This window comes from Bombus vancouverensis, chromosome 13, assembly GCF_051014615.1.
Source record: "Bombus vancouverensis nearcticus chromosome 13, iyBomVanc1_principal, whole genome shotgun sequence".
In the NCBI taxonomy this organism is placed as follows: domain Eukaryota; kingdom Metazoa; phylum Arthropoda; class Insecta; order Hymenoptera; family Apidae; genus Bombus; species Bombus vancouverensis.
Window position 1 is genome coordinate 11,117,361 of NC_134923.1, and position 26,595 is coordinate 11,143,955.

At 43.4% G+C, this 26,595-nt stretch overlaps 1 protein-coding gene across 1 annotated transcript in view; it reads left to right on the forward strand.

Annotated features, from left to right (window-relative positions):
* The first annotated feature begins 11,392 nt into the window (after window positions 1-11,392).
* Window positions 11,393-26,595, forward strand: part of tup (LIM1_Isl and LIM2_Isl domain-containing protein tup) — a 35,102-nt gene continuing 19,899 nt past the window's right edge. Inside the window, exon 1 of the mRNA XM_033346177.2 lies at window positions 11,393-13,027. Coding sequence (XP_033202068.1) covers window positions 12,889-13,027 — 139 coding nt within the window. The 5' untranslated portion in view covers window positions 11,393-12,888. The remainder of the gene's footprint in view (window positions 13,028-26,595) is intronic.

Here is a 26,595-nt window from a genome sequence, read left to right on the forward strand (position 1 = left end):
ATTTTACACGAATACGAATAAATACTCACGGCGACAATAGCATTTTATTTGTTAAGAATCTATTCTGAAATATTTCCACGATATCGATGACTCTATGTGACACAAGGCACTCTGCAACTGTAGCTCGACAAACGAACGATCCTACTGTTAGCCGACGTGCAGCGCGCGTCATTTTCATTTCTGCCGCAAATGCCTATCGACGTGGTATGCAGGCCGCTGGCGATTTTGGAACAAAAGCATCTGGACGTAGGTGGCACGTCTTTCAAGCGCAAGTGGTTAACTCGCATACCTCTCTCAGGGCATTTAGCACGAAAAATTTTTACCTGAACTGGCGTTACGACGATTTAAGCACCCATTTAAGCTTCTTACGTACCTTACCGTTCCGAGCCATTCATTTACGACTGTCCCTGCTCTAATTACCAAATACGTTGATGGAATAGATATTGTATAACGAGTTCGACCATTCCAGTTATCTTTTGTCTTGTATCTTTAAAATCATACGCTTTGACGATGTGATAATCCTGGAAGGACATTCCCATGGAGACTATATAGAGTTTTTAACCGAGCTTAAAGCAGAGTATTCGTGTAGAATTTATTATTTTAATGGACGCTAATCGAATGTCGGAGTAACACCGAACGAATTTTAGAAATTACCGTAGGGCACGAAAGCAATATTTTTATTAAAATCTTGATAACAGGATCTCTTTTTGAAGAAAAGAAAAAAAAGGGGGAAGAAGGACAGAACTACGCGTATTTAATTAAATTAAAAAGTTGTATTTATGGATCTAATATTACCAGGATATTCTATGCTAGGATATTCGCGAAATCGTTCCGGTCAGGCTATTTTATTCCGAATCCGAGGAAAATCGTGTCGATTGCACTAAGAAACGATTAATGGGAACTAAATTCGATTTATCTATCTGTCGTTAAAAAACATTTCAGTAATTCGATTAACCAGCACTAGACGTAGAGTAAAGATAAATCACGCGATTATAGTCGTTATCTGATATTTAAATCCAATAATTCTGATTATCAGCGTTTCCGACATTATTCTTAACTACCAAATTAAGACGCCGGCAAAAGCTTCATTAATGGACAAATCTAATCGATTCCATTAGCGGATATTAGCGATCGAATCTAACTGTAAATAATCGAAAACTGCGTAGAAACTGGCGGAAAATTCCGAACAAGGATGAATTCAGATTCTCCGATTACGCCACATTTTCGAACATCGAACGCTTCAATGGAACTACCACGATCGTATCAGCTACGTTAATACGTAGAAAAATAAATAATCTGTAAATAAACGATACTTTGCTCCTTCCCGCGCCTTCTTCAAAATTAAAATTTCAAGCGTACGACAATATCGAAGACAATGGCGATTCGTACGAACGTGTTAAACATCGAACAGTTATTTAGCATCGGATATACTTTTATACAATTAAATGTCGGTCTGTCATCGGAATAATTGGATCGATCAATATCGAAGTTAGATTCGTCGTCATTTAGAAAATGACTGCACAAAGAACACCGAGGCTAATTATTTCGTAGAATCGATCCGACTTGAAAAAACACCAATTTCGATGTAACGTACAGAGTTGCATTGGCGATGCCACCGAAGTGCACAATGGTCAAATAAAAAGAAGAAAAACGTTATTCGTTTTTTTTCATATCCTCTTGACGATTCCATCTGCGAGAGAATCGTTACGGCCATACGATGTTTCTTTTCGTACGAAATTATTTTTACCGGAAAAGTACCTCTAATTCTCTCGACCTTCTCTCTCAAACCTCTAATTCTAAGACGAAGACAACAACGCCTTCGTACATCGTTGTACCTTTGTATCGAGTTATAGTAAACGGAACTGTTTAATTACCATCCGAAGTCCTCCTAGCTCGTCCCTATAGATCGGAAAAATCCTTTCGGTAATTGCCGAATTCCAGCGTGGATTATTCCAACTATTCACTAACGAGCTAACGACGTCCCTTCGGTTTAACAAAATTGTTCGTTACATCGGTACGACCATCGATATTCCCAAAATCTATCGCGTTAGCCATATCTTATTGCCAGAGGTATATTTTCGGGATTTACAACCGTAGAAGACACGATCGTCCGAACCCCTGAAAAATTCACTCGATCGATTGTGAGCTTGCGATTGTCCAAGGCGATGAGGATCGTGACCAAACCATTGAAAACGGAAGAAGACCCCCAGGGCGATAAGCGGCGATGCCTGCTACCACCACGGTAAATGTTTAAGTGCGCGTCGTTGCGCCTGGCGCCACGCTTTATGACGCGTATCCTGTTCTCGTGTTCGAGGCTCAGGTAGCCGGCGATCTTTTCCACATTGTGTGGACAGGAAGTACCTTAAGCGCGCCGAACGTCAATCGTAAACGAGGCTACAAATTCTTGACTGTGTCGCTTTTTGCTGTGACCACGTGGGAACGAAAAAACTCCTTTGGGTTGATGAGCTCGGAGACGTCGTTGGTTCGATGATTCGGCCGGGACGACGAGCGACAGCTACGATCGCAGGATTACAGTTTTCACGATAGTCGTGGAAATGTTAGCTGTTAGGAATGCTGTGTCGGATCTCGCGCACTCGCTCACCCGGCAGTACACGCAACGAACGTTTGAAACTTCCAAAGAAGCATTCGCGCGATCACGATACGCTGGATCCTAACGCTCGTTTATAAGACAAATTTGCTTGCGAGCGTAAGATTAATTTCGGTGGTTCTCTCGCGTACAACGATCTATAAGTCGAATGTACAGTCACGTAGCCAGGTTTACGAAGAAAAGGAGAAGGTTTTGTCGAAATAGTAGGAAAATACTAGAAATATTATAAATTGTTCCAGCGTTCTGTTCGTTCAGTGGTAATAACAAGCCTTCGTATCGTCGACTGAAACGAAACTGCAACGTTAAGAAATTTGCGTTTGAAAATTGGCAACTATCGAGATCACCTAAAAAATAGCATTAATATCGCGAATGTTTCGTTATTGTAAACAAATATTTGCGATTCTCTCGTATGGGAGAAGGCCTCGAACGATCAAACGACCGATCAAACAAACCAAATGAACGTCGACAACTGTGAACGACGGAGAAGATAAATATCATGTTTCGATAATTATTAAATTTGCCCAACGATTAATGCTATTTGTCGCGACATTATTAACACCGCAAACCTCGGTATTTGAACGAACCATGGGAAGGCCGTTGCCCGTTGATCGTAATCGTCCTATCGTTCGTTCCTTCTCCAAGATTCGTACAGCGATTACTCGAGTACGGTACATTTTCAAATCAAAACATTGCGGACACGGTTCGGACCATTTTCGAATTTACGGCGCTACCTGACCTTACCTCCGCCATGGCTACCCTCGTTAGTAGTTTATCGGTAATTTTTCCAAGGTACACAACCCTCTTGAGCTTTGCTGTTTCTCGTGACTGGCCGATCCTCCGGAATCCGATAGGAAAGATTTCCACATTGAACACTCGATAATTGACAAAAGAGCAGAGGCAAGCGTAACGTTAACGTAGCAAGTCAATAGATTCGGATTATCGGTGAAACGTGAAATTTCAAGCTTCGTCGAACCACGAAACTTGGCCGATCAAGAGGAAAATGAATTTTAACACGCGCACAGCCTTTTCGTACCGTTAATTTCAAATACGGTTTTTATCGTACACGATTCGAGCCAAAGTATTTCTATATTTACATCGTGCGATCGACGAATAGAGGGACGAATGCACGCGTCAATCTTTAACGCGAGAGTAAACTGACGTTTAATTTTATGCGACGAAGAACCCATGAATTATTAATTGCGAGCAAAGAGAGTTCATTCGTCAAAATCAACGTTCCTCTTCGCGATCCATTTCCCTCTGGTTTGATACGCGCGCAGTTATGTCACGTAATTAATTGCATTGTAAAAATTATTATATTATTCCACCGTAATTCAATTGCGATTTTATCAGCGAATTAAGCACACGTATTATAAATCCCATTTTCCATTGTTTTCGCCTCCGATTAATTAAAAATTTAATAAACGTTACGTAAGAAGAAAATGGTATTGATCAACGCGATACGGGACGGAATATTAAAATTAAACGTGATTCGTACGACTTTATCATAGGACGGAAAAGTATTTTCCTTTCAGAGACATTCCCCTCGATTAATAATCGTTACGATATTAAAGCGTTTCTGTCCCGTGGGCATTTCCCGCATACCAACGAACAGAGACCAATGTTTCTTTCAACGCGACGAAAAGTCCAAAGAGGAAAGAAAATTCTGTCCTAAAGTTCGAGTCAGCCTTTAACGCCGTAACGTCACGCACTGTCGATTTCGCGTGGATGTAACGCGACTAACTGAAAATTACAACCGCGTTACGTCCGAGAAAGTTGACGGTATTTGGCTATCGGCACGCGAACATTCCGGGGTTCGCGTAATCCGCTGAAATCCATCGTTGACCGAATTAACAAGCGGAGCAGCCGAAATGATAGGACGGAACTGTTGGCGGCGGAGAACGGAGCAGCGGCGAGGGTGAGAAGAAAAAAGAGAAAGACGTCTGGGTACGGGGCCTTAGGGGCGGGAGGGCGGGAGGGCGGCGAGGGAAGGCAAGGCACAAAACCTACCACGGCTACGGATTAAGGCTTTCTTCCGCGCTGAGGCGCCCGGAGCAACCGATTGACCTCCATATTCTCGGCTGCCTGAACCGGGAGCAGTTCTGAGCCGCTTAAGTAGGTAGGATTTGCTTTCCTGCAGCGACGAGTGCCTCGCTGAGCTGAGCTCTTTTACGCGAGCACAAGGCGCCACCTCGTGTTTTTTCCTGTTTTCTTGAGCGCGTAACCGCCGACGAGCTTGCTCGTCGCTGAACTTTGATTTATCCACGCGCGTTACCGCGTGCTCGTGGCAAGTTAAAAAATGGCACGATCGGAGTCGCGTGGTCGCGACTGTCGCGTCAACCGCAAGCGAAATTTCGTTGGAAAAAAGACGCTAGATCGATCGATGGTTCGTCCGACGAATAACGGCGACGAAGGAAACGCTTGGAAATTAAAAGTCGCTTTACACGTGGCGAAGTTTCAATAAAGTCTGATTTGCGATTCTTGGAATCTGCAGGTTTTCATTGATTTATGTTTGGAGAATGGTCGATCACGCCCATACGCTGCTACGCGTTTTCAAGATATCGTTCATTCATCGATCTTCGTGTTTATGACTTTCGTAGGTTTATATTCGAACGGTTTATGCAAAGTTTATCTCTTGGCGGAATTGTAAAATACACGTAAAACACGAGCAATATATATTTATATTTTGTTCGCGATCATTTCGATATTTTTTATATTGCCAGTATGGAACTTGGCGTGTCCATAAATTGAAAAAGGAAAAAACCGACGAAAGATTCGACCAAATGCATCGAATTGCCCGCGTAATCGAATGAAGCATGAGCCCCAGAAGTTTAATTATTCGAACCGGCTGCCAATAAATTTCGTTAAATCGCGTCGTAATTTTACAGTCATGCGAGAAAATCGTGAAACTCCACGTTTATACATTATACATTCTCGTTCTTTATCTACAGCTCGGTCGTTCTAAAATGATCGAAAGCACGGGATCGCATTTTTTACACAAAATCTAAAGACAAAAATATGTTAATTCGAACGATTCCAAGGACTCTCGGAATTCGTATATTGATCATCTCGATACGCTTCTACGTCCAAGTAAAAATCCTCCCGACTTCTCTGGGATTCTGTACTCGCGTATTACGAGCCGCGAACGGCCAATAAACACCGGGTAATTGTACAAAAATTGGAATCCAAGTTTCGCAATTATGCAGATGTAGAAAACAATTTTTTAGAACCGCGAAACGTAGGAGAGGACAAGGCGAGTGAAAGAGAAAGAGCGACCGAGAACCAAAGCGTTCGACGACGTATCAAGGCCCGCGACAAGCTGACATTTTTAACCCAAAGAATCCAACTTTCTTATTCTCGATCCAATGAGACTTTTACCAACCTGCTCGTTACGTTTCTCTCATTAGGACTGCACCAAACGCGATATAATTTGGAGCGCATTTGCTCGCTCGATAAAGCATAATTAACTACGATATCGGTAAGGAAATATAATTCGAGTTATATCGTGTTTGATCTCGTTTTAATCGGAAGGGTCCTGTAAACACTTTGATAAAAATGTCATTTAACGAGGAAAGTAAAACGTAAAGATTATCAATAAATTTCGCTCTTGATTTAGTACATTTTCTTTGCACCTTAGTCATCGTCTCATTTTTCTTTCTTTTTCCTTCTCCTTCCTGCGCGACTGTCCAGTGTTTTCCGATCGATCATATAGATACGTATTTGCATAGAAATTCCGCATATATTACGAACGGCCAATGTACAAATCGTTCGATCTGCGTACTAAAGGAGGACCGACGAGTGGACTATCGAAAAATCAACATGGCAAAACGCGTCCACGCGTATAATATCGCCTATGTATATATTTCTTCGTAACAGTCACCGCTTTTGGCGAGACTTTACTTGAAATCGGCGATGCTTCGCGCACAGATCGCCTGGTCGAAAGTGATTCAAAGTGGAGATGGAACCTTGACTTGGTAGATTTTCGAAGCAACAGCTTCGAGAACAGCGACATAAATAAAATTACGCGGCAAGAATCTTTTACAAACTCGGACGAGCGTTTGAAATATTTTCAAACTTCCTCTGGGAATTTTCTTCCGAGGCTCCGTATGAAAATTAGCCGCGCGCGACGTATCGCGATCTACGTAGACGAGCGTACTCGCCTAACGCGTCCACGCGATCGACTGGCGTTGCAGCGAAATTTTCATCCGGCGTCCGTTCGAGCCGAGTTTCGTCTCGTTGCAACTTCTTCTCCGGCGTGAAACTTTCGCCGGTGGTGAAGCAACCCCGAGCGAAGAAGCGGCGCACAACAAGCTCGTCGGATTTTTCAACACGGCGAAAATTACTGGATCGAACGGGGCTGGTGAAATGGCTGCTCCTCGAACGTTTCCAAGTTTATACGTACGAGGGACTGGTGAATTATTACGCAGGGTTCACATGGCTTCGACACTCGAAGCAGTTCGAAAGGGAACGACGAACAGAAGGGAAAGGAGAGAGAGAGAGAGAGAGAGAAAGAGAGAGAGAGAGGAAAGAGACCGAAGCACAGAGCAAAGGGAGCATCTGCCCGGGATGCATTCGGCGCTGATAGCTTTGTCGGCTTCTCGCTCGTACACGCTCGTACGCGCTGAGCCGCTTAAGAGGCCTCCTCTTCGTCCTCTTCCTTCTTCGCCGGCGTTGCTACACGCTTCACAAAGCAGCATTGTATGTATATGGCTGAGTGGAATACGTATAAGTAGTTATAAATATACGGGGTGGGTGTAGGTGAACGAGTGGCCGCGAGTTTGAGAAAGAAGGGTGGGTTTTACGCGCTGAAATAATGCCAGCAGTATGGATAGGTTGTTTACGAGATGGATATTAATTATTGGCGGTGTCTGGAGGTAAATCGTGGACAGAGGGAGCAGCGACGCACGAAAGGGGGTTGTTTAGGTTTTTTAAAGGGCGGTAGCGAGGGAAGCGGTCGAGGTTCGTTGCCTCGACGCGGGTTTTCTTTAGATCGCGAAGCTCGTGACGATGGAGAAACCAATGGTGGAAAATTAGCACGGTAGCTTCGATACGTGTTTTAACCTAATTTGAATCTTATTCGTATCGATCGTTGAATTTCTTCTCGAACGAAGGTTTGCCGACAGAGACGCGGTAAATCGTCGAGCCGTAGAAACGTGTTCCGCGTTCACGGTTAATCCGCGATCACTGCGTCTTACTCTTCGCGGTTATTACTCGCGTCTGCGGTACCTTTTCTCTACTCGAAACGATTTTCCAGCAAATTAAAGTTTTTACCGAATCGACGATACTCGAAAGAAAAACAGCCCTTCCGACCGTCTCTTTGTTAATCTGTCGCTTAAGAGTATGCACGCTTTGTTCCTCGTACACTTTCTGGCAATTTTTTATCCTAAATAATACATTATTTTCTCGTATCTACGCGAGCAGAACAGCGGAATATCAGAAGGTGTTTTACAGTTTCGTGAAATATACAGGTAATGAGAATCGCGTTCGCGAATGGAAAATATTCATATTCAGGCTGCGCCGTACTACGATGAATTCTCGTCCACGACACCGTAACAAAATCGGAGGAAAACGTAAATGAAAGGAGAAGGGAGAAAAGTGGGAGGTTGCCGACAATGGACAGACTAAACGTACCGAGATCCGTTCACGCCTCGACGTACGGATTAGCCTGATGCGCGTGATCGGTGAACCGCAGAAGATCGTCCTTTTTTCGAAGGGCAAATCACGCTTGGCCACTTCGAGGCTGCTCTTTTTTGCGTAACCGTGTTTCGAGCAGCGCTTGCGGAGGAATTTTTGTTCGAACGACGTGAACATCCGCGTCTAATATCTGCACGGTCGAATACGTATTTCCTAACACACAGCTTTCTTTCCTTGTTAGTATCGGAGGCATGCGAGAAAATTTGACTAAAAACGTCGAAAAATGAGGGAAGATGTATAATTTGTACGTCAGGCGTGTAAGGAAGAAGAAAGAAGGATCCTGTTCTCGTCCTGTTCGATGCATGGGGAATTATAATAATATAGACAAATTAGAAAAATAACGTTGCTTAGTTTTGGTAGTTGTCGATGGTGATGTTTATCAGTTTTAAAATCAGGCGGTAAATCAATTTTCCACGCTAAGATAAAACGTCAGCAGGCAGCGATAAGAGAATTCGATAATTAAATTAATGATCGATCCGCGAGAGTGCGCATCTTACCACAGAACGCGAATTTAAAGATTATACGATCGTCGTCATATTAATTGCCACGTTACATTTTCAACAATTATCAAAGCGCGTACAATTCATCGAAACCGATGCAATTACGATTTTTACTGTAATTTTTGCTTGATATCGCGCTACGTGTACAGGCTGAGTTTCCTAACACGACGACTTAAGATCGCTCGTAAGTTATTCGAAATTTATAGGAAAAAATATTTCAAACAAAAGTTGCATGGTGTCTAGGGAGACATTTTCGCTTGCTTGCTTCCTTAGCGAGATATTACGGTCACCTTTGGTCTTTTAAATGGGACGTCCAACATTTTTTCGCAAATTCGGATAAATCGTCGAATTTTGCGTAAAAAAGCGTTACACAAAGTGAGACGTTAAAGTCTTGCCGAGGAGGACGCTACACGTTTTCAAGGTGTCACAGCATTACGATCTCCGGTAACAGTGAAAAATACGATACGACGAATGCTTATGGCCTTTCTAGTCGATTTGCGATTAGATACGTCTGTGAAGCATGTAGTCGTAATAATTTACCTGTTACATACTATAAATGTTAATAAGATACCAAAGCGTTCGATACCAAAGTGTAAGACGCGTCGCGTTTATAGGTAGATGCGCTATTATCGATTTATCTTCCCATTTTCCAGTGATTTAGCGTGTTCGTTGAATCGTCTGGCTCGCGCAACAGAAACCGAAACATCGTTCAAAGATACAACGCCCATTTTTGTTACTCGTCTACTTGAACTAACGAAAGGAATCGCGATTTCCACCGGTTTCGAATCTACGTTCCGTTTCAGACGCAGCCTGCTCCAGTTTAGGATATTTTCGCGAAAAAGCGCGTCGGCCTGCACGCAGCATCCGGTCGGTTTGTTTTCCAATTCTCTTTATTTCGAATGCGTCGATAAATCGATCGACCGATTAATCGCCGTGCAATCGGATTAAACGATCAGCGAAAGTCTGCACATTGTAGGTTCGCGTGGAGTATATAGTTCTGGGAAACGTATTTCGACGTAGATATCGTTAGAAAAATTAGTATTTAGTTTCAGAGCGAAGACAAGTCTAAGACAGGAGGTAGAGTAAGAATAGAAAGCTTGGAAAGCTACGATTCGCTCGCATTGCAAAGCGTTTCATCGAGACGATGACAGGCAGGTAGGTTGAGAATGGAAGAGAATTTCACTTTTGCGCGGCTGTAGAACGTTCAACGTTGTTAATGACGCATCCTCTTTAATAACTCGGTCTATACGTAAACGATTGCACGTGATTAAGGCAAATCGACTATCTGAAATATCGTAGCACAAGCTGCGCGTACGAGTTCTATGACGTTTCAAAATCGAGCAAAGCGATTGTGCGTCTTAGGCATTCGAATAAAGGCAACATCGCCTTGCGATATCTGGTAAAAAATAAAAAAATATAAAAATTAGGCGATATTTAAACGTCTGTCGCGAACGTGCGACAAACAAACGTCATTTACGAAAAGTCGAAGCGAACTTTCGGCCAAAGATGTTCAACGTTTCGATAGAGGAGAACTACATTCGTCGAATATTTCGTACGAAGAAGCTCGAAGCGACGCGCACCGATCATCAAATTCGACAACGTACGATCGAAGGAAACACGAGCGACGAGGAAGACGGATGGAAAGCCGGGGCGTTCGAACAGCTCGGGGAAACAAAGGATTGAAAGCGCGCGGCGAATCGATAAAACGGTAAGATATTCGCAATCGCGCGGCAAAGAACACAAGAAGAAGAAAGAAACTCGTTTAAAAGCAAAAAGCTACGAAACCTTCGTCGGCACCGAGATCTTTCCGCGGGAAAGAGCGAACGGTACGAACGTCAAAGGAAAATTCAACGAAGAAAAGAAAAAAAAAAAAAAAAAACAGGAAACGACCAGGCAGACGTATAAAAAAGGTAGGGAGCGTAGACAGCGGTGAAAACTCGGCGGTGATAACGGGCCTCGCGAACCCGTGGAAAGAACCAGTCTAAATCGTAAAGTGGAAGAAAAAATCGCGAGATGGACGTACGCGGCAGAAACTGACGAAGTAAACGATGTTGCGCGAACAGCGGCGTAGCATCTTTTGGTGGCCGTTTGAACGAGTATCGCGTAGAGAAGCGGAGAAGAAGCGAGTCGGGGAAGCGATCGGTCGGTCGCGAAGCTGGAGGACCGGCAGGCGCGGCACGGCACGGCACGGCGCGGCGGCGGTGACGGTGGCGGCGGCGGTGGTAGTGGTGGCGGCGGTGTCGGTGGCGGTGGTGGTCGACGTAGGAGAGCCAAGAGCGAGAGGACGGGAGAAAGAGGCGAGATAAAAGAAGAGGAGAGGGTAGGTACGAATCGATTAGGTCTGTCGGCCATTTTGTTGGCGGCTCGAGCCGGCCAAGTGTCCCACAGCTGCCCCCAGGAGGCGTGGAAGCGACAGAGTCGACTCCACCGGGAGAACGAATAGCTCGACGTCGGCGTGGAATCGAGGCTCGAATTCTCGCCAGCGGATAGGACGTGGATGAGCGGATCGAGTGGTGGGACTGAAATCGGAGTGGGGTCGAAAAGGTCGACCTCGAAGGTGGGGGCATCGGCTGGTTAGGTTGGGTTCTATAGGAACCTAACCGGCAGTCAGTGCCTCCTAGGGCCCCGCGCCGTCAGTCTCGTTGGTGTTGCGTCGTGTAACGTGTCCTCTCTTTCTCTCTTTTTTCTCTCTCTCCTCCTTTTTCTTCCTCGAGCCCTCTCCCTCTCTCCTTTCCATCCCCTTTCCCTCGTGCGTATATACTTTTTATTTTTCTTTTTTTTTTTGCTCGTCGTCACGATCAACGCCGTCATTGTCGGCCGCGAGTGATAAGGAAATAATAATTGCACACACGTGCCACTTTCCACGTTTCTCGTCTCTGACGGATGCCGCGCATTCGGCACTTTCTGTCGGACCACGCTCGTCGTTCTCTTTAATGGGATAGCACAACCGACCTTCCGCTCCGCAAGACTTCTCCACGAGATCGACTAAACGGCACTTCGGATTCGGTCGAGCCGTAGGTCCACGAAGAACGATTCTTTACCGTGGCACGAAATCGACGGAGTGAAGAGTCTCGGGGTGCCTGGACCGGTGATCCGCGTAGCGATATTGGAACAACGTCTCCGTCTCAACGGCTGGTTAAGAGAGTTACGCAGAGACAGAACGTTTACGTGACAGAATGTTTATGTGACAGAAGCACGCTCGAAGGATCGAAGATCGCAATACCCGTCAGACGATACCGCAAACGCCCAAGGAATTTATCGAGAAAAGTAATTTGTGCCGATAACATCTGTGCTTCTTGGTAGTAGTAATCGTTTTCGAGAGAATCGCGGGCAAATATCGACCAGGGTAAGATGCAAAGGACGTCGTTCGCCCGGAAGATCGCAAAATGGCGTGGGCTCCGGTGAGCTATCGCTGCGAATGCGAATCTTCTCGCTGAAACCGTACAAACCCGATTCGATTCGTTCGTTCCGTGGACGAGTGGCTGTGAAAACGAAATTCCACGACCAACATGGCTGCGAGGGAATTCGCGCGATAACCAAAGTGCGAGACACAGCGAGTAACGTGAAATTTCAGGAATTCCACGAGCTACTACGGTTGTTCTGCGGCGGATTCTGTCGATAGCCGGTGGAAATGCTCGAGAATGAAACTACGAATATTTGTCGCGACTGACACGTGCAATTGCCAACCGGACGACGCTGCTGGATCGGTGAAAGCGGGCCAGAAGCGAAAGAAACTGAACTGAATTTTGTCAGAACGCAGCCGATTCGTCCGAATACCTTGGACTCGAGCGCAGACTGGAAATATTCGTTCTTGAACGAATTCGTGTGTCGTTCGACCAACGAATCGAATGTCGTAACTTTGTAAAAAAAAAAAAAAAAAAAAGAAGTGGTTTCCGGTTCGTTTCGCGAGTCGACGATTCCCTCGGTGGACTTGATCGGGAAGGAAGAGAGAGTCGGTTCGAACGTCGAGGTCGAGACTTTAGTCAAATTCTGTATAGAAAAGTAAGTACGGCCGACGGTCGTACTTGGCACGAAGGCCTCAAGATTGCTCGAAAATCGTCGAGAGAGGTGCGCAGGGCAGGAAGAGCGATGGAAATCGGGGGTGCAGCGATGCAGAGGATGGCCGCTGCCGGAGGGCCCGGGCCTCTCAGCCTTCAGGGCCCTCCAAGGTCAGTGAAAATCTCACCCGTTAACATACAGGACGAGCCCGGTGACCTCACTTCTCAGAGTACGTATACCATCAAACGTATTTTTATAATTTGCTCGGATTACGCCATAGATTCTTGCGATTTATTTACGATTGGTAGAAAAATGAAATAGCTTTAAAAATCCCATCTGTTCGATGTATTTAAATGCGCTGTTGGTCAATGCGCGATGCGATATCACTGTAAATTTGTTATACAGATACATTTACACACAGGTTGCGCAATTTTTTATCTCAACAAACTGTTTGAATATTTTTACCTTTTATTTGCTCTTCGCTTCGTCTTCGCGTGGTCGACTAATTAGGAAAAAAAAAAAAAAGAAAAAGAAAAATCTAGATAGATTTGAATAGTTCGTTGAAACGGGGCTTCTGAAATTGTCCTTCGATCTACGTTAATATTGTAACCTTCGTCCTATTTTGAAAATCTGTAACAGCAAAATAACCGAGTCACGCTGCAAAAATAAAGCGGCTAAACGATATTTTAGCACAACCAATGGAATTCAAAGACACGTTGGAACGATAAGAAGGTGCATCAAACGCTAAATCGATCGTGATTTCTCTAATATTTACATAGATACGTAGCTTCGTTGAAACGACTAAAATGCATAGTAATAATCGTATCGTTGAAGTAACAGCTATGCGGTAATTAGAAACGTTTGCAACCATCGTCTGAAACTTTTTATAGTAAATCCCTCGATGTTCGACGTTTCAAAGATTTCGGATAAAATACAACGGTAAACAAATAGTACATGTTATTCATTTTCGGGCATTACGACGTGAAAATAATGCGTCGCATAACGGTAATTTGGTAACGAAGATCGGGTCAAAGATTTTCCCTTTGCATTCTCCTTGTACTTTTGTAAAATTCCAATAAAATAGAATTTATAAATTATTCGTGTGCAATGCTTACGACGAGCAAATTTGATAGAACTAAATCGTCACGATACGAGCCTGTTACCTGCCTTGCTTACGTTCTGGCTGCGAGTTTTCCATTCGAAAAAAGAACAAGCTTCGTATCGCTTTCGATTATTCTTAACGCCCTTTGATCGCGCTTAACGAATTATCAACGCGATACTGTTAAATTATTTCGCGAAATAACATTTCCCTGTCGCCGTTCAATGGCGTACATCGTCGTGGAAACGTTGCGATTCGTCCGGCAAAATAGCGACGGTTCGCTTTGCTAATAGCGTACGTAGAAATTGTCAAAACAGATCGCGAATTCGCGTACGGCTGAATCGAACGAAACGCAACGCAACCGGCCGTCGCGTGGCGCGTCGCTCGAAACTTTGCCATCGAGCTGCGACGAATTTCCTTCGATGTTCGTTCGGGGTTGATTAACTTTATCCCGTGCTCGTCGATTCCGACGTGTTTCCTAGTTTCACGAGTATCGGTGTTTTTGAAAATTGAAAAGACGTTTAGAAAATCGACTTTGCGTCTGGATAGTTCTCGTTCGTAAGTTACGAACGTGGAATCGACAGCGCGATAGTACGCTGGCTCGTCTACGTTGTCGATCGTTCGCGATGCCATTCCTCGAGTCTGATCGTTCACGGAAGAATCGTCAGCGATTTTGGAACAGTACCGACGCGAGGAATGTTTCGGTATTCGGCAAGGAAACAGCGGAGGCTGGACTTGTCGGTGGTTGAACTTTAAATAGCAACGTCAGTGGTCGCCTTGCTAGCTACGGATTCGATACCCTTTGCAATTAGCCGAAATGTCGAAGTGGTCACCGTCTCTAGGAAAACTATACATCTGGTCTTTGCAGTTTTCTCAAGCACTGAAGTCATCGACAGCGTATAAACAATAGACTGGAACGAAGGCAGACCATAGACAGTAGACAGGCGACGATCGCTTCGGGGCTTTCAGTTATAGGGTAACGCTGTTAGCGCGCGGATCGGGACCACCTCAAATTATATTCCTCCACTTGTACTTACGCTTCTGTGTTAAAATATTTTGTCTACTTTACAATTTATCCACGCGTTCCTCTGTTCATACGACTAATAATCTCGACACGAAAAATGCTGGAAACGAAGGTTTGCGCAAATACGAAAGAACGGGCGATGGTCTCGTTAGAAATTGCAAACGTTCGAATTCGTTGAAACGAGGGCGAGATATTACCAGGAGGACCGTAAATCGCGTTGATCTCGGACGAATACGAGAAGAGGCGAGGAGAAATCACGGTGAAACGATCGGGATAGAAAGCGATCGAAAACCTGGAAGAATTATTTCGATTAAAATGCGTTTTATCGACGGTGATTGTCGTTGTTGTACGAGGCGAAGCGACGCGACGATCCGTTTATCCATGTATAGATAATATCGCGATATCGAATGAAACCGGGATCCATCAATTAGAATATTTTCCGGAAATTTTGATGCGAGTGGAGGCCAGGCATCGTTCAATCCGATTACCGGTTTCCCATGTTGCTATGTATAAAATATGCACCGACGCAAATTTGCTTGGCCCGGTGTTTTCTACGATTTCGCGTGGCTGTCATGTCCGCGTAATAGCCTTACGTGTTTGACAAAAACAATTTAGCGAAACGCGCGAAATAAAATGGGGATCCTGCTGAATAATTCGTATTTGCAAATTTTCAGCTTCGTGACATGCACGAAATTGAAACCGTGGAAATTTCGTGCGTTGTAATTTTTAATAACGAAAAGTGATACGGTAACGAGGGTTGTGAAATTTTATCGTTCCACCATTTGTAACTTAACGCGACAGCATGTGAATAACGGTTGAAAATAATGGCAGATTCGTTGCTCGGCGGAATATTTTTGCACGAACGTTACAAAGAGTTTCGATCGCTAATTTTGCTCACAATGGAACCTCTATTACGCGCACGTTTTAGCGATCCAACGATTCGCCCTGCTTCGAGATTTTACTACTCGAACGCGGTTTCTTCTCCGAGATACCAACGATTATACTACACTCGCCGTTGAAAAATTCAGCCACTGTGTCAACCGTGGTCTTCGCGTCTGAAACTTTCACAATGGCTCGTTGTTTTCTTATGGCCTTAAGATTCGCGCTGCTAGAAACGCTTACGTTCTCGAAGAATTCGAACAAAGTGCAGAAAATTTGCGAACGCGTCGTTTCCCTGTGTTGTCCGCTAACGATACAAACGCGATAAACTTTCGAGAGATATCTGGTTAAAAAACGGAAGACTCGCGTTACCGTAACGCGACGTAAAATCGTAGCGGTGACAGGAAAGATGAAAAAAAGAGAAAAAAGAAAAAAGAGAATCAGATTCGCGTTTAAACGATTCGGTTTAAGATCTGAAAGAGTTGATCGACAAAACTCGACCCCGTACGTGCATCCTCCAATCAGATAATTCGCTAACACGATCTCATAGCCGCAGAATATTCAGTAGCAAACAACGATTCCACGATAACTTACTACCGTTTCGACGTTACGTCGTGTTACGCCAGCTTGTTTAACATGTATTTTCCGTGTTTCACCAAGGATTATAGATCTCGTACATCGATCGTAATTACCCTGGCGGAACGTTACATCCAGACGTTTATCTCGCGTAATGGCAGCGCTGTTGCATCGTTTATGAATAAGTCGATGGGCGCTAATAAGTTCAACTTCTACTGCAATTTATCCAAGTGGAATAAACGCGCGTTTCGAACAAGATCGACGCTCCAAGACGTACGATATTTTCTTTTACGGGCACTCTTTTCCATTTGGAGAAAAATAAATTCGACAACGCGAGAGACGCAAGTACGTGAAACGCGTACCTCACGCGCGTCGGTGAACGATGCGCCAGGCGTGTCGCAGATTTTCTTAACGGTGGACGCGTTCCAGCGGTCGGTTTTTCGGACATCTGCCCTCCTTAGTTTCAGTTTGAACGGCGAAAGATAAGAAACGTCGGATGATGCGGAGGAAAAGATGGGCGAAGAAACGTGGCTTTAAAGTAGAGGTAAAGGAGATCGGTTGGAGCGTTTGATTTCGAATAACTATTTAGAGCAGCCCGAAAGACCGCGGTCTTATTGTTAGTTCGAATTCCTTGAATTCACTTCATTTGTTTCTACTTAACTGCCGAATAGCCGGCCGCCGAATCGGTCCGCACGGATGCAATCAGAAATAAACTCAAGCGAATCCGGTCTGTCACCTCGACCGATTTCGCTAGAGACGCGATTTTCAAAATGCTGGAAACCAGCTGCTCTAATCGCGCTTCGTCCGTTATAAATCTTTGAAGCAATTTTCTGGTCGCCGAAATTATAGACCAACGGCTGTTAAAATTCCCAGTTTCTACGCTGGGAATCTCGAAACGCGTATCGTGGAATGCCGAAGGAGAAGCGGCTGTCTGATTTAGACGTAACCTCTCGTGCGCTGCGAATAGTCGAAAAAGACGGTTGAACACACCGGTTGCGACGATCGCAAAGTGGTTATTATTAGGATGTATAAAGTAACCGAATACTTATTTCGTATTATTCTACTTTTCTTTATCGCTTGCAAGTTAAAAATCGCTGGGAATTTTCGTTTCTTCGGCATTCTGCGGTACTACGAAAAAGTAACGAACGACGTTTATAAGATATTCGTGGCATTTGGCAAGCGTGAACGAATATTAACTTTAAAACATATTTAAACAATATATTACAAGCGTACAAATTTATTGAATAAATACAAATCTCAAATCCGTGAACTTCCACTACTGTACAAACAAAGCACACATCAATAACGAAGAGTATATTTGATTTCCAGGATATTCATTTTCACCTAGCAACGATTAATACTTTTTCGATTAATACTACTTTTCGTACGATCGTCTCTTTCGTTAAATCGCCTCTGTCTCGTTAACAAAGCTCGCAAAGAAGTCTGAAAATTGTCCTATAGAATAGATGCCTAGCGTAACGCCAAGAGGAAGAAATCGACGATCGATTGTCACCGAATAGAACGCAACTTGCGTCAATTTTAATTAGCGGTTAATACATTTGCATGATTAGACCCTGAAAGTTACGCGGTATCGGCATTCCATGCATCGAAAACTACCACGACATTAATGCTGCGATTTCTCTCTCAATCTCTCTCTCTCTCTCTCTCTCTCTCTCTCTCTCTTCCTTTCTCTATCTCTCTACCGTTCACCGACACGTATAACTTTACCTGACGTCGACTTTAAATATTTAAATATCCGTCTTTCTGTTCTACCTTTCTTGCTCTCTCTCTCTCTCTTTTTCTTTCTCTCTATCTATTTATCTCTCTCTGTCTCGTTTCCATCCGATACCAAACACATAATACGTAGATTGATAAACGAAGGAATAACGCGAAATTAAATTTTTATAACGTACATTGATGGTGAAGTAAAAGATTCGGTAAGGTATGCGTACCGTAGTGACTGGCTCGAGTAATGCATATTCTAGAATCTAGAATGACAAGTATCATGTTGTACATTATCTGGTGTGAATAACATATCGATATATGTACAGCGTATAGTATCAATACTGAATAGCGCATACTACGCAATAATCTGTTATTATATATAGCATAGAGTATAAATAGTATATCTATTATCTCGCATTAGATGCGAACATCATGCTATATTCTAATAGGTATTTCATAGATTTGCTATGTACTTTGCATTGTAAATAGCATACTATCGGTCAATATCGAATCTGTGTGATGTAATATTACGTAGCTCGTAACATAAATAATGTACTGTCGCGGCATATTCCGTGTGAACGATGTACTATGTGCTATCAATTGGCATCAACGAACTATATATTGGCAATAACGATACATTACATATAATAGTACGTACCTATTTGTTATTATTGTTGTACGTATATCACGATGATTATATACTATGTACACTTTCCCGCGTAGTTCGTTTCCCATCGTTATTTATTGTTTATCGTTTAGATAAGTTAACGACGTAATCGTCATGAATATAAAAATTCGAAAAATACATATTCAATAGCGTGAGATTTACGAGTCAAAGTGGAAGAAAAATTATTTTAATCGTTTCATCTTTGTTCACCGTAGAGAGAATTTTTTCCGCTAATCGGAAACGAGATTTGATTATCTTCGTTCATCGAGTCGCAAATATTCGGGATGTCTATTTATATAAAAAAGAAAAAACGTAACTATACGGAAAAAAGCGTAAAACCGTCGTTCTTTTGTATCGTTTCCTTTGTTCGAAACAGTCTTTCGTATAATTTACATCGACTGACGTTGCGACAAATTACCAATGACACAGCCTTCGCGTGACATTGTTAAAATAATCTTATACCTACTTATAACTTTGAAACAAATGTCATATACGTAAAATGCGACGTTTTTCGAATAAATTTCGTATCTATATAGAATTTGAATATTTCTCGGCCGAAACATATTTCAGTTTCTTTTGCCTTTTCCAAGAAAGGTGATTCGGCTGTGCAATTAGCTATAGTTAAGATTATTTCACGTTGTCGGTACAATTACACGCGCAACGTGTAGAAACTGGAACTTTCGAAAAGAAAACTGCAACGAAAAACGTTATGGTAGAATAGCACGGTTGGAAAAAACCGAGTTTTGAATTAATTACGAATAATCAACGGTACAAATACATAACGATTTCTAATTATAATACTAAACTAGTTTATATCGACGATAAGTACAGCAATACTGTAAACAAGCGTATCTATAAAGGTTGAAATAGAGTCACGTGGGGCCACTGCATGATACAATAACGATTACCACATAGTCGTTGCTATAAATATAAACTGATAATCAAAAAATGATCGTTTCCGTATTGTTATTTCGTCGAAATGTAAAGCTGCGATGCGAAGAAAGCGCGGCTGCGGACGCGTATCGTCTTCACCGAATAGTCGTGGAACGACAGAAAAGGTTTCTCGTCGTACGATCTTCGAACGATATATCATAGCGCTGCGACAGTCTTACGATGGAACTATATAATTCTGAATATAATTCTCTAAGACTACTTTTAGGACTACGAGAGTGAATATAAACAGGCGACATTGAATGCGCGAAATTGACATTGCGTTTAAATTTGTCCACGCAAGAAGAAGATCTCGTCTTCTAAATAAAGAAATCGCGGCCACTGCCGGCTGATGCTCGTTGTCGGACAAACCATTCCGAGTAATTCTCAGGAATCATTTAAAAAAACAATTGCAATTAACAAACAATTGCACAAATCGTAGAAACGATAAAATCCGCGTGAAACGACCAACACTCGGATGGAAATGTTCGTAGACGACCGCGTGATATACCGATGAAGGGCACCGTGCGTGTCACGGAGCGCGGCCAGTGCTTAGAAAAGGATAGACGAAGGTTTAGGTGGAAATCATCAGCCGATTAGAGTGCAGATGTTCTCGTACGGAGATTATAAGCCGTTTCCACCCTCTGCAACGTTCTGGCCCAGGGTCCTTGGTCGTATGGGGCCGGTCCAAAGGGAGGAATAGGAATAGCTGGATGGGGTGAGCTTGATTGAATTATCATGAGTGTTTGCGGAACGGCGGCCTGCAATTGAATTAGGCCCGGCTCTTTTTTCTATCGGCGTACGTAGACATCTATCAGTGTCTCTCTAGGAGCCCTTGCTTTTAATGTTAATCAATGCCTTCGCCTCGTTTCACCGGAACGACCGACGTCCCTCTGACTCGCTGCCGTTCTCTAAATAGCGAACGACGCATCGACGAGTCGTACTTGCCACCCTTTGTCACTCTCCTTCTCGATACATATTTTATCCCACTTTTCTCTATTTTATCTTCTCGTATCTTTTTATACTTTTGCTCTACGCTTCGTTTACACTTGTTAGCCACACTGTGTATACATATAGCTATCTGCGATACAGGGTGGGGCGATAATCGTAGTACAAGCGGACAAGGGGGTGATCATACGCGAACAAACAAATTGCAAATATGGAATAGAAGCTTTTCGCCTGACTCTTCGCCAGCTCTTCCAAGCAGATCGAGTTTGGACATTTGTCAAGTATACTTCGAATCGGTTAAATACTACAGCTGAGTAAACGATGCACAGGAGGTTGTACAAGGAAATAAGGCAAAGAACGTGAAATAAAATTTGTCCGTTTGAGGCTTCGTTCTCGAGGAAGTAAAGTTTAAACGCGTTTAATCGCGAGTTGGTCTTGTACGCGCGTATGATACATTTCCAAAACGTCTTGCGGACAAATTCCGTTTCACGTTTTTCGCTGATCTCCGAACCTGGTTCAAACCCCCGTCGATTATTTGCTCTTGTTCAGTCCGGAACTAGGCAAATTGAAACACACTCGTCGAATCTTCAAGGTGGATTTTCTCAAAAACATCAAGCATCAAACGAACGAAACGTTGTACCAAGCTTTTTCCTTATTTTTTCACGTGGAGTCATCGCCCCGCTGCGTACAAAGTAACTCGTTTCGTCGTTCCCATCCTGCGAGTTTGTCAACTCCGACGAATAACCGCGTAGCTACAAAATAGCTCTGGATAAAAATGTTTCTTGGCCCGTTCGAAATTCCTGCTCTGAAAATCGTTGATCAGGTCGACGTTCGTTTTACGGCAGAAGGTACCTTCGTTTTATCGCACGTTGCGCATAAAGTCCGTGAGAACAAATTACACCTTTGCTCGAAACTATCGATAAAAAAATGTTGTTAAAAAAAGTGGGAAGTCGTTGTAAAAAGGAAATAAAAGACGCGTGTGACGGCGATCGTGACTCCTGGCGATACGTTGGAACATGTCTAACGTACGTTTGGCACGATGCCTCCTGTTGCAAGAGTCGATCGTAACGAGAAAGAAGAAAGGTAGATTTCGAAATGGAAAACGCTAATTCTCCGTTAAATAATTCTGCAAAATCTAAGTACAACGAAGTGGCGACGTGTTACGTTGGAGTAGTACCGCGAAATAAAAGCAAAACGAAATAGAAATATTATCGTACGCTATGCTATTTTAACTCCTCCTTCGTTCGATGTTAGAAACGCTTACATCGAACCTGTTCAAATTTTCTACTTCATTGACGCGATGATAAACCTTCGGGATAATCGAGTCTTTTTTCGACGTCATCGCGTCTATATCGAATTAAACCGTCTGCCAGAGCGATGAAATCTGGCGAACAACGCGATAATCTGTGTTCGTCGTGCGATTTCGAAATCCGTTATTTTTCGTGAAAATCGGATTTCCTTCGTGCTAATTCGAGAAATCGGTTGCTCGGAGAAACGAAACAGAGATCTTTTTTCGCTCTGCGTGCACATCAACTTTTATTATCTCGATAACGTAATTCTTTGTCAATGGAAAATGTATAATATCGATGGGAATAAAGAAATCAAGCAGAGTGTAACGAGAAAATAAGAATATTTCTATTCGTTGAAAATTCAGAAATACTCGCGTATCTGCGAGTAACGTTCATTTTAATGAGATACATCGGCGTGTACGTATAAAATAGTCGATTTGCTTCGATGATCTAAGAATAATCTCCGAACGATTGATTAAGAACACTTACGATAAGATTTGAAGTAGAAAGAAACTGGCACCGTTTTACTGACAAATCTAAAACGAAATATAAGAGTATCGTATTATCTTTATATACACGTTCGATTTAACATTTAATTTGTTAGCTCTGTCGTTGGCTCTAGCAGTTCTTTAGCAATGATAATATTCGTTTCGCGTTGTATTTTCCTGTCGCGTAAAACAGAAAAATCGCCTAATTAAAATCCCACTCCCCCCCATTCGTAAATTAACAAATCGAATCCACAAATATTCGTTAGGAACAGTATATCGAGGAAATAGTACGTCGTACGATACTTCCAAAGTTCAATCTATTACGTCAAATCGAGCGATGATTGGACATAAATGAGAAACCAGCCGAAACTTTGACTCTACCCAAAGTACGTACTTGTCTGTTCGAAAAAAAAAAGAGAAAAAGAAAAAACAGAGAATTAATCGTGACGTCTGATCGAAGTCGAGGATGAGATTCTTGTCACTTATCGGACAGTCAGTCAATTCGTCAACCTGATAACAGCGATGTTATCGAGCGTCCGATACTGGAAATACTTTTTCCTTGGAAGCGGTGCGTCTTTGATCTGCCGAAAGCACCGATTTCTCCACGGCATTCGTAATACGCGAAGGATGTCTCCGATTATCGATAACTCTGTGTACAAAACGATTAGACACTACAAATCGAGAAATGTCGTTTTTTTCCATATCGAAGATTATGTGAACGAGCCAGCGATTTCATCGTTCTGTTATTCCAATAATCCCGGGATATACACACTTCCGTCAATATCCATATAATTTGGAAATATTAGGAAACATTAAGAAGGGTAAAGGGTACTCGTATGTACAGCTTTTCAATTCTATCGAATTAACAGTCAGCGATAGTCGTTTGCGAACGATCGCGTCAACTTCTTCAACTTCGCGTTCAACTTCTCTACAACTTATACTTCGTACGTTTTTGCTCGATCTTTTCGAGACACGTGGCGCAACGTCGAATAATCTTTCTCGGCGAGAAGAAGAAGCGAACGTGGCAGATCTCGCCGCTCGTTCTTCCCGGGTTTTTAGTAAAATCTTGGAAATTGTCGACTGGAAATTTCATCGAGTCAACAGCGAACGAAGGGAAGAAAAGCAAGCCAAGTCATAGCCTCGTATCTACGTGCGGTGTACGAGAAAAGGAAAGGAAATGAAACGGAAGGACGATGGTCCGTGCTCGTTAAAAGCAACTAATGACAGGACCAAATCGATTGCGTGTCGTAAACCCGGAGCCTGGCGCCGGCGTTCGGGCCCGGAAAGCTCGGTTTACAATGGCCGCAGCAAAGAAGGTCGCGGCTGGCGGGAGTCTCGTCAGGCCTTCTGGACATCGTTCTCTCAAAAACAGGCAAATGGCCCGCCGATGACCATAAGCTGTAAAACCGTGTCGGGATACCGGTCGATGAGCCATCGTCAAGGTCTGCGCCTTGTCAGGATAGCTAATTTCGTAGGGAGAATTAGGAAGCCGACCCTTACGCTCGTGGATACTACTGTGTAATCACGCGGAACCAGACGCGACCAACATTCGGCCACGAATGTCATTTGGTATCGCTGCCGAGCATGTAGCTCGGTAATTTGTTGGGTGCTTTCGACCGATCGAACAAGATGCCGGCTTTGGCAAATTTTCGTCCCCCCTCCCTCCGACCTTTGAATAAATTTCTTCGCGCGTCTTTTCGCTATCTTCCTTCGTCGAGCGACGAATGCTTCGCTTCGCCGGTTTGTACGTTTGCACGAAAACCATCTGTGCTCTCTCCGAGGCTGCATTTTTTCACGAGATGGAACGAGTCTGGAAGTTGCTCCGAGCGGACACAGAATGCAAATCATAACGGCAACTTTAAGAATATTCGAAAGGATATGTAGGTAAGTGGTACGTAGATATCGTACGTAAGTAGGCGCGTACGTTAGTTTGGTAGTAGGTTTCGAAACATAGAGCGAGCATTCGGTTTACATACGGCTAGTATTTCATCCACGGAAGCGAACAATTTGATTTTTTAACGTTAAATGTGATTTTCTGATGGATTTAGACGCGGCGGGAAAATATTTATATTACGTTGGAAACTGAACTAGTCGTTGGTATTTTGATCTTCGCTACTTTCTTCCTCGCGTCTCGTTACCTTCGATGAATTATAACCAAAAGAACCTTTCGAATAGTCGTAATTTTCTTACTGCAAAAGTACGTAACCGAGCCGCGTTTAAAATCATCGTGGTTTTACCTGCTTGATTTTATGCGCCATAAAATACTTCGGAACTCGGATCATTAAAATATCATAATTTTATGACGGATTACTGTATCGTATTGGAATAAGATACATCTGTAGATACGTGCGACTCGTGATCGTTTAGGAAGAGAACGTAAGAACCTCCTTAATCTCGGTGTTCAATAAAAATTACTTTATCAGTTTCTTTTATTCATTTTCCTGGGCTATCGGCGGCTGTAAACTATCCTACTCGTAAAAATTTGAAATCTATCCTTGGGGTCGATGTTTTCGCAACCAATCGCGTCGATTATGTTACCGTATCGCAAGATTTCGTTAAATTTTCGCCAAAACTTCGTAGGATCGGAAAGATCGGTGCCTGAGTTTTTATTTCCATCGACTGGAACTTTTAAAGTAAGAACCATAAGAGACCTATCCTAGATAAAAGTCGATTTTTCGAAGATATTCCTATCGTTGCAAGATCGATCGAAGGAAATGAAAGTTGGAAAAATTGCCGCTCCTTCGTTCCGTTGGCTAACAAGTCAGGTGTACTATTATGCACTGTTAGAGTGCCGGCATAGGAGGAAGTGGAGGGGATAAAGTGCAGTCGGAACATGAAACGATTAGGATCGGTTCTCGAACGGGTAGGAATCACGTCGGCGTCGGTCCACCCACGTCGCGCTTATAAATATTGACAAGAAAATTTGTACCGGTGTGTTTATTTCCCTTGTTCTTATTTTATGCGACGAGCGGCGAATAAAACGAGAGAAATACAATTGGAGAATTTCGCCTTTAACGTAATGTATTCCGTTCCAAATTGACTTGTTCAGGAATGTTCGACTCGATGTTCTGAAACGCCCGGTAATTTATTTCCGGTACGTATATTACGCGCAACAATTTCCTACATACGGGAAACGAGATTGTTAAAAAAAAAAAAGACGGTTTACCAAATATCTTTGGAGGATTCGTGGAGGATTGGCAAATAGGTAACGAGAAATTGCTGTTGCAACCCGTCAAATATATTTGGAATAATTAAATAAATATAAATAAATAAGTAACGTCGTGAAACGCTCTCGCAAACGTATTCGCTAGACAGTGTATATACTGAATTCTTTTCGGTTGCGTCTGTTTATTTTTACTGGTCGGGGGAATGTCGGAGAATTCAAATTTATCATTACATTACGCGTATCCTAACGATCTTGGTACTACGAGGCAAAACAACAATATGATGTAAATTATCCTCTGCTCGTGTGCCGCTACATATCGATAAACGATCGACTTTCGGAAATTGTTTGCCGGGGACAGAACGTAACTCTCGCGTACGAAAAATTTACGCGGCAGTTTTTCAAACTTTTACGCTTCGCCGTGCTTCCTCGTCTTGTCCCATTCACCGAACGCACCAACGTAAAAAATTCACGCGTTTGCAGCGAAATCCCAGCGCAGCAACCATCGACGACAGCACTCGTCACGCGATTCCACGAAATTTCCGTGGCGAAAGATAACGGACGAATCGCATTAGTGGCTGCAGAAGGATCACGGAGAGGTAAAACTCGCGTCCCTCGGGGAGGATCCGTCGCGTAAATCGCAGAGTCGCAGCCGCAATGGCGTAAGGCCAGGCCAGGCAAACATTATCCGCGCGGTTTCTCGAACAAATCGAAGTACAGCCTCGAACTCAGATAACAGGGAATAATTTGGCAAGTCGACGCGTCAAAGTATAAATACGGGTTTTTCGTGCGGCCTTTCCGCGAGCGAGCGAGCGAACGAGCGAGCGAGCAGCCAGGCCGGATGGGAGCCGATTCGAGGAACCGAGTCACAGTCACACGAATTAGAACCTGCTCTCGGCCGACACCGGGGCGCCGGGTGGATGCAAAGGAATGCCAGTCGGACTGATAAAAGCCACCAACAACACCTACATAAATTTCGGTCCCGGGGATATCTAAGGACGACCTTTCG